This window comes from Salvelinus alpinus, chromosome 5 (genome assembly GCF_045679555.1).
Source record: "Salvelinus alpinus chromosome 5, SLU_Salpinus.1, whole genome shotgun sequence".
Lineage (NCBI taxonomy): Eukaryota > Metazoa > Chordata > Actinopteri > Salmoniformes > Salmonidae > Salvelinus > Salvelinus alpinus.
The window spans coordinates 86120364-86135938 of record NC_092090.1 but is presented as its reverse complement, the minus strand read 5'-3'; the positions used below and the strand labels follow the sequence as shown (position 1 = coordinate 86135938).

Genomic DNA, 15575 nt, shown 5'->3' with positions numbered 1-15575 from the left:
GGCGATAAGCACCGCTCTTTTGTTCTAGGGACGCTGCTGCTGTTGGAACAGCTTTGACAAATAAAGCAAGGGTTTTTTCTCTTATCATTCTCCCCCTCTAACCCCTTCTCTCCCCCTATCCCCTAGGATGAATATGTATGAACTTTCCAATTTGTAAGTCGCTCTGGATAAGAGCGTCTGCTAAATGACTTAAATGTAAATGTCTATATCTCTCTCCTCTCTCTCTCTTTCTCTCTCTCTCTCTTTCTCTCTCTCTCTCTCTCTCTTTCTTTCTCTCCCTTTTTCTCCATCTTTCCCTCTCTCTCCCTCCCTCCCTCTCTGGTACCTAAAGAGGTCAATTTCTGCTGTTTCTTTCTTAGCCCCTGCTCTTACACAGAGATAGTCAAAGCCCTTTGTAAGCTTTACTCAGCCTTGAAAGATCAAGGTCAATATCTAACAGGGCACACTTTGCAACTCAGTAATTATGTATGTCAAGCGTGTGTCAGATGAAAAGAGGTGTCTGCTCTTTTCCAAGGTTAATTCACTGGAAAGTACAATAAGCCTATTGGGCCATCCAGTGGAGAGCACTGTAGGTTAACCTTCGCCTCAAGGGGAGAGTGAAGGGTAGAGAAGTCTAAGAACATTTCTTTGACATGGCAGTTGGTTAGGAGAGGTTTGAACAAGGCTTCATTTGTCGTTGTCTTTTCATCTCTGCTGTCTCTTCCTTTAGGTGACGTTGGGGAAGGTGCTGAAAGCCATTGTGGTGATGAGAAGCCTGTTCATAGACCGGACCATCGTGAGAGGATTCAGCGAGAATGTGTATTCCGAGGATGGCAAGGTATTGTGTTCAGGGTTAAAAGTGCCCAAACAGCTGGATTGGGTAGTACTGCATGAGATGGTGAGGTGCGACCCTCTCTCCATTGAAAAAATATGCATACGGTATTACTTCACATAAGGTATTACTTTACATAAGGTATTACTTTACATAAGGTATTACTTTACATAAGGTGTTACTTTACATAAGGTATTACTTTACATAAGGTATTACTTTACATAAGGTATTACTTTACATAAGGTGTTACTTTACATAAGGTGTTACTTTACATAAGGTATTACTTTACATAAGGTATTACTTTACATAAGGTATTACTTTACATAAGGTATTACTTTACATAAGGTGTTACTTTACATAAGGTGTTACTTTACATAAGGTATTACTTTTACACTCAGGTCAAGAGACGTCATACTAGGCATATTATCTGTACACATCCCAGGAGACTTCAGTCTAGAGGTCTTCACGGGTCCCAAAAATGTTGATCCATTCCGAAATGGATCCGTGGCTTTCCCACATGACCCAATATGCATCCCGGAGCCAACTAGGTAAAAAACATGTCGATGTGCCCTTGAGCATGGGCACTAAACCCTAATTGCTCCTTTAAGTCACTCTGAATAAGAGTGTATGCTAAATAACTCAAATGTAAAAAATAAAATAAAAGCATAAATTCATTTTTTTAAGAGACCCATTCCGAATGGACCCGAGGACAGTTAGACCCGTTCCAAAAAGGCCTGTGGAAAAACAGACCCCAACAGACCTGTGCCGGTTCGGATCAGAGAGACCCATTTACTTCCGAGAGTAGAAAAAGAGAGAGAGAGAAACCTGCTAGCGCCATCAATAAACAAGTGATATTGGCCAAATGATTTACAGTTGGAAGTCGGAAGTTTACATACACCTTAGCCAAATACATTTAAACTCAGTTTTGAATGTGGTACCTTCAGGCGTTTGGAAATTGCTCCCAAGGATGAACCAGACTTGTGGAGGTCTACAATTTTTTTCTGAGGTCTTGGCTGATTTCTTTTGATTTTCCCATGATGTCAAGCAAAGAGGCACTGAGTTTGAAGGTAGGCCTTGAAATACATCCACAGGTGCACCTCCAATTGACTCAAATGATGTCAATTAGCCTATCAGAAGCTTCTAAAGCCATCACATCATTTTATGGAATTTTCCAAGCTGTTTAAAGGCACAGTCTACTTAGTGTATGTAAACGTCTGACCCACTGGAATTGTGATACAGTGAATTATAAGTGAAATAATCTGTAAACAATTGTTGGAAAAATGACTTGTCATGCACAAAGTAGATGTCCTAACCTACTTGCCAAAACTATAGTTCGTTAACGATAAATTTGTGGAGTGGTTGAAAAACTAGTTTTAAAGACTCCAACCTACATGTATGTAAACTATAACAAATTATTTAAAAAACTATTTATTGTGTTTAAATGTGTAGGATATTCAAAACTTTATAGCCCATTGTTTTATGGGGTTTACTTTCTTAAAACAATAATTGACCACCTCCCGGTTCAGCTGTCAGAAATGTTTGCGCTAAATGCATCAAGACATTGCATACATATAGGCCTAGGAGTCCACTGTATGATATTCATCAAAATGGACTGAATCACTGAGCTGACAAGGTAGAAATCTGTTATGCCCCTGAACAAGGCAGTTAACCCACTGTTCCCCAGTAGGCCGTCATTGTAAATAGGAATTTGTTCTTAACTGACTTGCCTAGTTAAATAAAGGTTAAATAAATATATAGCCATACCACACCTTGACGATGGATCCTTAACTTTATTAGGGTAATATTGGGTAATATCAAAAGTAAGGTATCTTTGTTAATACGGAAAATACAAACAGGTTATTGCGTCATTAAATACAGTTTTGCATCTCGCCCCTCCTTTTCATGGTTTGAGTGCGAGGAGCCTACCGGCAACACAACATTAGAGTTGGAACTGTTAACAGGCTTAGGCCTATATTGCAGCAATTACCAACAAAGGTTGTGTTTCTACTGCAGGCCTATATCGCAGCAATTACCAACAAAGGTGTGTTTCTACCGCAGGCCTATATTGCAGCAATTACCAACAAAGGTGTGTTTCTACCGCAGGCCTATATTGCAGCAATTACCAACAAAGGTGTGTTTCTACCGCAGGCCTATATTGCAGCAATTACCAACAAAGGTGTGTTTCTACCGCAGGCCTATATTGCAGCAATTACCAACAAAGGTGTGTTTCTACCGCAGGCCTAAAAAACATGAGCTGGCGCACACCCCAAAAAATGAGTTTGTGTGGCGGTGCTGACTAACGGAAAATAAACTAAACTATCAAAATAGAGTTGCACTCTCCATATATTAACTCCCAATAATTTATTGGGTATTTACCAATGTTTTGACATAACTGTGCCACCTTCTGTGATGGCCTACCCAACAAATGACTGCAATAGGCTAAAGTTATTTATTTTACAACAGGCTTACTTTTAATCTGAAATTAAATTAAAAAGACAGTTCGAACTTAATTTTGCCAACAAAAACACTTTGAGCATATTTAAAGAACTGGCTCTTAAATAGGCCAATAATAATGATGATGAGAAACCAAATTATAATAAATAAATCAAAGTTAGAAAATTGCATCAAACCTGAATAGCGAGTTGCATACAGTCCATTTGGCCACGCCAACCTCATTCTCGTCTTTGTTCACTCACAGAGATTCCCCTTGTCGGCTTCTTTTCACTATACTCTTTCTCCTCTAGCTTTCGTTGAACTTCATTAAAAATGTCCTCCATCTTTGCAATCAACAGCCGCAGACACGTGTGAGGCGAGTGGCCTGAACCAGGTTCAGCTGGACATAAGCTATACGTTTTATTGAGTTGCTATTGGCTGACACAGATAACAAGTTCACACAATTGTCATCACCTCACACATTAAATTAAGAGGACGGGTCCAGTCGGTAAATCAATTTTAATTGCACATACCTGAGACCTGTAGCCAATATACACTATATATACAAAAGTATGTGGGCCCACCTTCAAATTAGTGCATTCGGCTATTTCAGTCAACCCCGTTGCTGACAGGTGTATAAAATTGAGCACACAGCCATGCAATCTCCATGGACAAACATTGGCAGTAGAATGGCCTAAATGAAGAGCTCAGTGACTTTCAATGTGGCACCTCATAGGATGCCACCTTTCCAACAAGTCAGTTTGTCAAATTTCTGCCCTGCTAGAATTGCTCTGGTCGACTGTAAGTGCTGTTATTGTGAAGTGGAAACATCTAGGAGCAAAAACGTCTTAGCTGCGAAGTGGTGGGCCACACAAGCTCACAGAACGGGACCACTGAAGCGCGTAGCGCATAAAAATTGTCTGTCCTCGGTTGCAACACTCACTACCGAGTTCCAAACTGCCTCTGTAAGCAACGTCAGCACAAGAACTGTTCATCGGGAGCTTAATGAAATGGTTTTCCATGGCCAAGCAGCTGCCAACACGCCTAAGATCACAATGCGCAATGAAAAAGCGTTGGCTGGAGTGGTGTAAAGCTCACCGCCGTTGGACTCTATAGCAGTGAAAATGCTTTCTCTGGAGTGATGATTCGTGCTTCGCCATCTGGCTGTCTGACGGACGGGTCAGGGTTTGGCAGATGCCAGGAGAACGCTACCTCCCCGAACTGTAAAGTTTGGTGGAGGAAGAAAAATTGTGTTGGGGCTGTTTTTCATGGTTCAGGCTAGGTCCCTTAGTCCCAGTGAAGGGAAATCTTAACGCTACAGCATACAATGACATTCTAGACAATTCTGTGCTTCCAACTTTGTGGCAACAGTTTGGGGAAGGCCCTTTCCTGTTTCAGCATGACAATGTCCCCGTGCACAAAGCGAGGTCCATACAGAAGTACCTTTGTCGAGATCCACAAACTTTTGGTCATGTAGTGTATTCGACTCGACCCAGATCCGAGACAGAAGTCTGAATTTAGGAACCACCCGGGTCCTGGGTCAGATCTCAGAGTTTCTGGTCTATTGGACCTGTGAAGACCTCTACTTCAGTCTTCTTGAGACTGTCCTGGCTACAATGAAGGATCCCTCTGGGCTATGTATTCAAGTGACCTCATATAGCCTTTTATGCAGTGGGGCTGATGGTCTCCAGCTGCTAACGTAAGATGATACAATCCAGGGTCTGGACCTCCATTCCTCATTGTCAGTTTTCTGTTGGCGCGGCTGAATAATTTAGGTGACCACTTCCTCTCTTGCACACTCACATGAAAAACTTGTAAAGGATAGGTGACATTGGCTTTCCTCTACGATTTCCACTCTATCAGATTCAACATTAATCCCTAATTAATTTTGAATGTGGCTCTGTGTTGGTGTTTCGCCCTCACTCAGCCAGAGAGTAAGGACTCTTTGAACTGACATCAATATTAGGAGGCCATCAAAGCCACAGAGAACCTTGATCACCATTAATTATGCCAATGAATGGTAGACTTCTGAACCTCCTGCCAGAACAATGCTGTCTGATGTACTCAACTGTGTGTGTGTGTGTGCGTGCGTGCATTTAGTGTTTCAAATCGAGCTCTCACATACACTACCGTTCAAAAGTTTAGGGTCACTTAGAAATGTTCTTGTTTTTGAAAGAAAAGCTAATTTTTTTGTCCATTAAAATAACACTAAATTGATCGGAAATACAGTGTAGACATTGTTAATGTTGTAAATTACTATTGTAGCCGGAAACAGCAGATTATTTATGGAATATCTACATAGGCGTACACAGGCCCATAATCAGCAACCATCATTCCTGTGTTCCAATGGCAAGTTGTGTTAGCTAATCCAAGTTTATAATTTTAAAAGGCTAATTGATCATTAGAAAACCCTTTTGCAATTATGTTAGCACAGCTGAAAGCTGTTGTCCTGATTTAAAGAAGCAATAAAACTGGCTTTCTTTAGACTAGTTGAGTATCTGGAGCATCAGCATTTGTGGGTTCGATTACAGGCTCAAAATGGCCAGAAACAAAGCGCTTTTCTTCTGAAACTCGTCAGACTATTCTTGTTCTGAGAAATGAAGGCAATTCCATGCGAGAAATTGCCAAGAAACTGAAGATCTGGTATAACACTGTGTGCTACTCCCTTCACAGAACAGCGCAAACTGTCTCTAACCACAATAGAAAGAGGAGTGGGAGGCCCCGTTTCACAACTGAGCAAGAGGACAAGTACGTTACAGTGTCTAGTTTGAGAAACAGACGCCTCGCAAGTCCTCAACTGGCAGCTTCATTAAATAGTACCCGCACAACACCAGTCTCAACGTCAACAGTGAAGAGGTGACTCTGGGATGCTTCTATAATTTAGCCTAAACAACTACCTCTCCCCCTACTGTATTTATTTATTTATTTATTTAGCTGCTTTGCACCCCATTATTTATATCTCTACTTTGCACATTCTTCCCCTGCAAATCTACCATTCCAGTGTTTTACTTGCTATATTGTATTTACTTCGCCACCATGGCCTTTTTTTTGCCTTTACCTCATCTCACCTCATTTGCTCACATTGTATATAGACTTATTTTTCTACTGTATGTTTGTTTTACTCCATGTGTAACTCTGTGTTGTTGTCTGTGTCGAACTTCTTTGCTTTATCTTGGCCAGGTCGCAATTGTAAATGAGAACTTGTTCTCAACTTGCCTACCTGGTTAAATAAAGGTGGGGGGAAAAAATGAATGAAAAAAATTTGAACCTGTAATCGAACCCACAAATGCTGATGCTCCAGATACACAACTAGTCTAAAGAAGGCCAGTTTTATTGATTCTTTAATCAGAACAACAGTTTTCAGCTGTGGTAACATAATCGCAAAAAACAAGGACATTTCTAAGTGACCCCAAACTTTTGAACGGTAGTGTATATGTAACTGCCACAACTACCCAGGGTACTTTATAGAGATAATGTGCTCCATGGAAAATGTTTTGAAGTCCAGACATTCCCAAAGCTCCACCTAGGATGAGTTAGACAGACACAACAGCAACTAGGGTTTTGTTTAGGATGTCTCGCACCCCCGCCCCTCAGGCGCCAACATCCCTATTTCTGCCATTTTCTCCACTAATTATCATACGGTAAGAAGCAGCAGGAGCAGCAAGCTGAACCTTCTAGCATACAGAGAGAGGGGGAAAAGGAGAAGGAAAACTGCACTATCAAAGGAGGGCTTCAAAGACTATCGAAGGCATCTCTTGGGTAATTTGTGATCCTGTATTATTTTCCCTTCAAAGGGTCTCTGTGTGTCGGTAGTGGGTAAAGGGACAGAGGGGGATTGAATCCGATTTCTCTAATAAATGCTGACACCAGGCCTGTTTGATATTAGTTTCAGGGTAGTGTTTTGATTTGTTATCGCCTTTGAAACTGTTTGGACGACCTTCGCACAATCTCCTGCCCTTCTCTCCCAGTTCACTGAAGGACCATGCATGTCACAGGACACCAGGGGAGCAAGAAGAGAGGAGTCATTTGAACTTAAAATATAGACCTGATCAAATTATCAATACAATGTTAATGAATGGTATTACAAAGATTATAGACTTAAGTGAAAGTTGATGGTGTAGTCCAGAGGTATTTAACTCTTACCGAATGAAGTCCGGAGCCTGCTGTTTTATTCATTTATTTCCCCCCTCCTTTATTTAACCAGGTAGGCCAAGTTATTGTTTACAACTTTTCTGTTCTACCTGATAATGAATGGCACACACCTGGTGTCCCAGGTCTAAATCCGTCCCTGATTAGAACATTGAAAAAATGCAGTGGAACTGGCTTCGAAGTCCATAGTTGAGTTTGAGGGGTGAGGTCAGTCTTGATGACGACTACACGTGTACTCCAATCTCATTGTTCTAAATATTCAAAATGAACACTTACTGTGATTTGTATTGTATACAACTGAAGAAAATAATGTGTGTGGATTTGAAAATGTACAATTGATTACATAGATATGAGAATAATATCATTTTATCTCCTCAGCTGGATATCTGGTCAAAGTCAAACTATCAGGTATTTCAAAAGGTGAGACCCTATCTCTATGTTTACTCCAAATGGAGATACAATGCACAACCTGAGGAACTCACGAGTAGTCATATAGTTCTCCGTATTGTGGAACCCTCTGTCTCTCTCCCGTTGGGCCAGCTGTTGCTGTGTGTTCTCTCCCACTTGTCAAGCCCTGTCAAACCAAAATGTACTCTGTTTCCGGTCGGATTTTATTTCAAACTCATTTCTGGCGAGCATATGGGGGTTATGAGTCGTCCTCACTTCCCTCTCATCCTCCCTGACCAAATCTCATCAGGTGGAGTCATCGCCATGGCAGCATACGGGCAGCCAGAAAGCCACACACACCAACGACTGGGATGGAGCCAGCATTTGTAGAAAGAGGGCCCCCAATTGTGTTTTTCATAGAGAATTGTCACTTGTGCACCCTGGCTGTTCAAAGCACAGTATGTTTTATTTCTTGATCTCATCCTAATGCTAAGTCAAACAGACCGTGAGGAAGGAGAGAGAGAGAGAGAGAGAGAGAGAGAGAGGGAGGATGGCACCTCTCAGCTTCCCCTCCCATCTGTCACTGCACTGCCAAGGTCTGACTTGTCACCAAAGCCTCTTTGTTAACCGCCCAGTCATATCCTTACATCTTCTTTGAGGAGAAAGCCCCCCCCCCCCCCCCCTTCTGTTTTGATATGTTTTCCCTGTGCATTTAGTGAACTATATGCCTGCCATGTGCTGCTAATAGCCGTGTCCCTCATGCTTTGCCAGATGGTAAAAATGTAATAGCAGTGGACATATTGACTGGACACAGAATAAAACAATACTAGCTACATCGACAGAAGAACTTAGTTACGTAATAGATGGCCCACAGATAATTGCATGTGGGATGAATATTTGATTTTGATCAAAGTATTAAGAATAATAAGAAACCCAGTCACTGCCAAGTGAATGTGTAGGAGGGAGAGATGGATACAGTATACGCTATGATTAGTATTGCTCCAATGACAACCATGCAGTAGTCTACCAGAACTCTTTTAGTTATTTTAAAAGTGAGTAATAAGTACTCTGTCTTTGAAAACATCTTGTTTTACTAGACCGCTTGTATTGATTATGTTATGTAATGCTTGCTCATAAAACCATATTGAATTGAAAATGAACTGGCAGGCTTAATGTGATTTTATTGTTTCAGGTTTAGCAGAGAAAATTGGAATGTTCTCAAATGTTCATGTGTTTTTACAAGCCCCGTTTTCTCTCTGAGGTTACGGATCACGCCACCACTGCTCTGCTGCACTACCAACTTCCACAAATGCCCGACGTGGTGGTACGGTCCTTCATGGTGAGCACATTCACAAAGCAAACTCTACATAACCCTCTCCCACCCTGTGTCTGAGCTCCTCTACTTGATAATCCACTCTGTCTTTTGTCCCATATCTTCACCATGTACACATAGCCGATGGATTGCACTGGCATTGTTAGTCAGTCCAGGCATCTTATCACACAGTACTGTAACAGTACCTCATTTGATTTAAAACTCTGAGACTAATTTTTGATAAGGGGAGGAGGGGGCTGAAAATTGTCAGGCTATTACTGAATAACTACTGGTTGAGTCGGACAAAGCTTCCATTTCTCACTGACGCTAGTAGCCAGTCACCACATAGAGTCCAATTGAGGAGGTACCTCAGGAAGCATAGAAAATACTTGTTATTGTGTGATGTATCAGGTACCATCGGATGTTCTTACTCCTGGCTTCCCGGAGTGCAGGGCGGGGTTATATATTAGTGTTTTGATGTTTTAGTCTTTAAATAGCCCGACTGTCCACTCTGTAGACCCATGCTCTTAGTGCAGAAGTGAGGGAGATTGATTAGCTCCGGTGCTGAAAATCAATGAGATACTATTTTGATCTAGCCCGGGCCAGGGTGTGGGGGCTAGGTAGCACCGCCGTCCTTTAGGGAGGGGTTTCAAACAGACAGCTCAACGGCTCGGCTTCAGGGCCAACAGCGGGGCGCCTCCTTTACTGACCTGTCCTCATTTACAGCTTGACACTGTCCAGAAAGACATGATCACTACGTACCCAGCCATCACCATGTTTTGAAACATCTTAAGACATCTTAAAAAGTCAAGACATCTTTAAGGTGCATCTATAGACTGTCTCAATACGTCTTAAGACAATCTTAGAATGAATGAGACGTTTCAAGGCACTATAAATAGTATTTATATGGTTTAGTTGTTTACTTATTGATTCCATGTATGTCTTGTAGTGATTTGGCAATCACTTACTCATTGCTAGCACAAACTTTACAAAAAAATCTGTTTAAAACAGATCACTTCAACACTTGCAGGATACCTCTGATGTGCTAGAGTAGGACCTAAGAACAGTGAAATACAATATTACATTTAAGTATGTGATTATTTCTCAATAGATGTAAATATTCAGATAGAAAAGATGGTCAAGAGTCCAGGCTCTGTCGCAGCCGGCCACAACCGGGAGACCCATGGGACTGCGCACAATGGGCCCAGCGTCGTCCGGGTTAGGGGAGGGTTTGGCGGGCAGGGATGTTCTTGTACCATCGCGCACTAGGGACTCCTGTGGTAGGCCGGACGTAATGCAGGCTGACACGGTCGCCAGGTGTACAGTAATTCCTCCGACACATTGGTGCTGCTGGCTTCCGGGTTAAGTGGGCGTTGTGTCAAGAAGCAGTGCGGCTTGGTTGGGTTGTATTTCGGAGGATGCACAGCTCTCGACCTTCGCCTCTCCCGAGTCCGTAGGGGAGTTGCAACGATGGGACAAGATTGTAACTATCAATTGGATACCACGAAATTGGGAGAAAAAAGGGGTAAAAAAATGTTTGATATAGAAAAGAATAGATGGTCATGATAGGAAACTAAATGTATAGAGTCTTAGAAATAGATGGTCATGATAGGAAGTTAAATGTACAGATTCATAGAAGTAGATGGTCATGATAGGAAGCTAAATGTACAGATTCATAGAAGTAGATGGTCATGATAGGAAGCTAAATGTACAGATTCATAGAAGTAGATGGTCATGATAGGAAACTCAATGTACATATTCATAGAAATAGATGGTCATGATAGGAAACTAAATGTACAGATTCATAGAAGTAGATGGTCATGATAGGAAGCTAAATGGACAGAGTTCTTGTGCTGTTGCTTCCAGAGGCAGTTTGGAAGTCGGTAGTGAGTGTTTCAACCGAAGACAGACGATTTTTACGCGTTTCAGCATTCGGTGGTCCTGTTCTCTAAGCTAAAGGTAAAGGGGTGTGAGTACTTTCTGAAGGTACTGTTTGTCTGCAATCAATCCTGTTTAAAGGAACAGTTGGCCTAAGTCACGTCTTAAATAGCTACTAAAACAGTCAAACAAATATGGCTTTTCTGCACCTTTTTCTCAGTTGCTATTCCATAGGCTTGCAGAGACATTTCTCTCTCCTTACACATAACTGTATGTAGCCTTCTGGTTGCAGAGCTAACCTGAGATTGTTGTAATGGGTATTTTCTCACGCTTCCCAGTGAGAGTGGTGAACATTACCCTGGCTGGTGATGAATCTTGGAGCGAGGTTTTAATCCTCTAGATTGATGGTGCCAGTGAATGTGTTCTGCCAGGTGTGTGACTGAGAGGGAGGTGTGGCTGGCTGGAGCCCACTGACTGGCTGGGAGAGACAGCGGTGGGGAGGGCCCAAGCAGGATCAACCCATTTCACCTCCCTGGGTTGATCAACCGCAGGCCCCCACATTGGGTCTCTCTCATCATTGTCAGCACATATGCTCATTGTAGTGGCCATCATTGAGTTTTGATTCAAAATGTGATGTTTTACTAGAATCAGTCTATTGGTGAATCCTCCTGACTAATATATCACTGTCCTCCTGCCTGAATGTCCCTTTTCTGCTCTCCTCGGCAGACCTGGCTAAGAAGCTACATCAAGCTGTTCCAGACCCCGTGTCAGCGCTGTGGAAAGTTCCTACAGGAGGGACTTCCTCCGACCTGGAGAGACTTTCGTACCCTGGAGGCCTTCCACGACACGTGCAGGCAATGAGGAAACGGTGGGGGAAAGGTTCCATTGGAAACTGCTCTGACAACTCATCTGATAAGACAAGAGCATGGCAAGACTTCACCTTCTCTTCAACCTCTGTCTACATTGTGCATGTAGAGCAACAACCCCGGGATGTATAGACTGTCATGCCTGGTAGTCCACTTCCCGGTTGAATAGGCAGCAGGCAGCTGACTGGGTTGGACTGGGATGGAGAGAGGGCTCCAGTAAGTAGGGGGAATTCCAGTTTACAGACGTCAACATCAGAATTAAAATCTGCCAAGACTGCCACCGTTGACTCTTTCATCATTAACATGACATGAATGTTGTTTAGGTCTGTAAGTCCCCCCTCCCCCGCTGTGTATGATGACGTCATATTAATGAGTCTACCTATAACCTAATCTCATACAGCTGACCAAATGTTTGCCTTCTAGAGAAATGTTCATTGCTCCTACTCCAGTCCCCTGGTCGTGCCTTTTCTTCTGTTCCACCCAACTCTCCAAATAACAAAATCAAAAGTTATTTTGCATCAAAGGTAGAGCGAACATATTCATGCCTCAAATCTTGTGCCGTTTTTTGGCATTGTGTTGTAATTGGTCACTTTTATACAGGAGCTGGGTTTAATATTTCTTGATCTATGCTGGATATGTGGAGGGAAAAGTATTTTTTGTGAGGTGGTAGTTAAAAAGTCAACTTCTGTAAGTAGGTCATGACCCTTAGGTATTTAGACGGCAAGCGAAGGGAATTGCTAATTTTGTACAGATGTAATATCTTAATTTTATCACCCTATTGCAGGAGAACTTTCGTGCAATGCAGGAAATGTTTAACTTGTAGTCTATTTGAGGTTTTAAAAGTTTGTAATTGCCATTTAGAAGTTTGACTTGATTTTACCTGACAAAAAAATGTATCAACCCCTACAAAAATGTCCATGAATAATAATCCACATAATTTCAGTTTCCTGTTGCTGCAGGATTATTTTCTTGCTGTAGCAAACTGGCTCAAATGAAGATCCTACATCTGTAGAATTAGGCGCCTGCCTTTTTGTACATTTTCAAAAGAATCTCTTTTTTTATAACCATTGTCTAAATAAAGTACAGAATTGTTTTAATTGTAGCCGTCTGTCATCTTATCTCAATCTTCTGGAGGATGGAGGAAAGAGTCTTATCAATTCACAACACATTTTGAATATCTCTAGTCTTCAATGTTGTTCATCAATTTTCAGATTAGACATTACACATGCATTTCATCATTCATGGGGCTCTTTGTGACTGTGAACAGCAGTTATCAAGGATCCTTGGCACATTCTCAAAGAGCATACAGTTCACAGTCAAATGTAGTTTTACATGTTAAATGTTTTACACCACACGCAAAACTGAAATACTGAACCAAGGTAACAACACTCTCCAAACGAAACACTTTGTTGCACAGTTTTGAAAAAACAATGCGTTTACGCGAGGGATTGAGATTGCATGAAGAGTGAAAGTGGAATGGGCCATTGTTTAGTAACCTCCCCAGTACAGTACGGACATTGTACTTTGTCACCTCTGTACATGTTGCTTTCTGGCTTTCCAGCTCTGAATTATTGATTTTGTTTCTGTTACGATGTAGAATCAGCCATCGAAAGAGCCAGTCAGATGAAGCAGAAAAGGAATAATGATGATGGTAACAGCATACTGTTAGTGCCGTCTCCTCCATAGGACAGGACCGTGTGTCTGTCCATCTGTTTTGTCCGTCCGTCCATTGGAAGCGGTCAATGCTCTGTTCAGAGATGCTCCACACACCCCTTCCGTCCAGTTTATTTAGCTGTGTAAAATAGCCACCGGGCCCTAATCAGAAGTTTTGAAAAAATGGCCCCTCTATGTCCTCCTGGGAAGCTACACTAGGATACACCGGAACGCGATAGAGATATGAGTGGGATATACAGAAGATAGTGGGGGACCTGGAGATCGAACCCCTGCCTCCAGGGGCAAGTGTTTAGTCTGGACTCTTCACGTTACCATTAGACCAGACTCTGGAACACTGGGTAGCTACTGTACACTTGAGTATGAGGATGTGAATGTAATTTTATGTTTGTAAAACAGACTCACTCCTAATAATGAATCATGAAAACATAAAATGGTACAGTATATGATAGTTTACACTAGCTAGTGTTGCAATCTAACGGTTGTCTGACTAAACACCAGAAGAATACTTCTCTGGACTATTGGTAACCGCTGCTCTAGGCTGTCGCCGCTGCTTGCTGGTCTCGCAATTACTTTTTCTCGCTGTCTCAATTCTTCTTCAGTGTATTCCGGTTCGAATAAATATGGCTGTATGTTCCCATGTAAAATATATATTTTTTAAATGGTGTCATCCAGCTCTTCTTGGTAAGAGGAATCCTCAGAAGCAGCCATTTTAGCTAATTATGGGAACTTCGATGAGACAAGTCCAGTGGCTCTATTGAACAAGGACAACCATATCTACTCTCTGCTAGCGTGAGGGGGCAATCGGTGAAAAAGGCCACAACAATTGCTACCAAACATGACTCCATTCATTTTTTATATCAGACAGCAGGCTCAATCAACCAATGACGTCATTGGTTGAACTCTCCCTGCGCAAAAATAAAATAACACAGCTTTAGTGCATAATTATGTCCGAAACACCCGATCATCAATCAGAATTATGTAGGGAGACTGGAAGAACACCCCAAATAGTGTCTAGCGGTGAAGTTTCCCTTTAATAGAACAATAAGAAGGAGCGTTCCAAACGTCTCTGCCAATTCCGGCTAGTTTAATGTAGTCTATTTTGTTCTTCTTTTGAGGTGTTTTTACTTATGCAAGGTCTATGATTATATGGCAAAAATTCACTAGCTAAATAACTAACAACTGTAACGATGTACATTACATGACCTAAAGTATGTGGACACCTGCTCGTTGAACATCTCGTTCCAAAATCATGGCTATTAATATGGAGTTGGTCCCCCCTTTGCTGCTATAACAGCCTCCACTCTTCTGGGAAGGCTTTCCACTAGATGTTAGAACATTGCTGTGGAAACTTGCTTCCATTCAGCCACAAGAGCATTAGTGAGGTCGGGCACTGATGTTGGGGGCGATTAGGCCTGGCTCACTGTCGGCATTCCAATTCATCACAAAGGTGTTCGATGGGGTTGAGGTCAGAGCTTTATGCAGGCCAGTTAAGTTCCTCCACACTGGTCTCGACAAACCATTTCTGTATGGACTTCGCTTTCTGCACGGGGGCATTATCTTTCTGAAATAGGAAAGGACCTTCCCCAAACTGTTGCCGCAAAGTGTGGAGCACAGAATCGTCTAGAATATCATTGTATGCTGTTGCGTTAAGATTTCCCTTCACTGGAACTAAGGGGCTTAGCCCGAACCACGAAAAACAGCCTCAGACCATTTTTCTTCCTCCACCAAACTTTATACTTGGCACTATGCTTTCGGGCAGGTAGCTTTAACCTGGCATCCGCCAAACTCAGATTAGTCCGTCGGACTGCCAGATGGTAAAGCGTGATTCATCACTCCAGAGAATACGTTGCCACTGCTCCAGAGTCCAATGGCAGCGAGCTTTACACCACATCAGCTGACACTTGGCATTGGGCATAGTGATCTTAGGCTTGTGTCCGGCTGCTCGGCCATGGAAACCCATTTCATGAAGCTCCCTTGTTAGAAAGGTGGCATCCTTTGACGGTACCACGTTAAAAGTCTCTGAGCTATTCATTTAGGCCATTCTACTGCCAATGTGTGTCCATGG

At 42.2% G+C, this 15575-nt stretch overlaps 1 protein-coding gene across 6 annotated transcripts in view; it reads left to right on the top strand.

Annotated features, from left to right (window-relative positions):
* med27 (mediator complex subunit 27) overlaps window positions 1–12933 on the top strand; it is a 99827-nt gene extending 86894 nt beyond the window's left edge. The window contains exons 5-9 of one of the 6 annotated variants that reach the window (XR_011675218.1): window positions 710–817; window positions 7772–7813; window positions 9042–9119; window positions 10959–11051; window positions 11697–12933. Coding sequence is in view for 3 of the 6 variants with exons in the window: in XM_071404004.1 (XP_071260105.1) it covers window positions 710–817; window positions 7772–7813; window positions 9024–9119; window positions 11697–11831 (381 nt within the window). In the remaining 3 variants the exon portion in view is untranslated. Of the gene's footprint in view, window positions 1–709; window positions 818–7771; window positions 7814–9023; window positions 9120–10958; window positions 11052–11696 lie in introns of all 6 variants that reach the window. The other 5 variants (XR_011675217.1, XR_011675219.1, XM_071404006.1 and 2 more) reach the window with 5 other exon arrangements.
* The last annotated feature ends 2642 nt before the right edge of the window (window positions 12934–15575 follow it).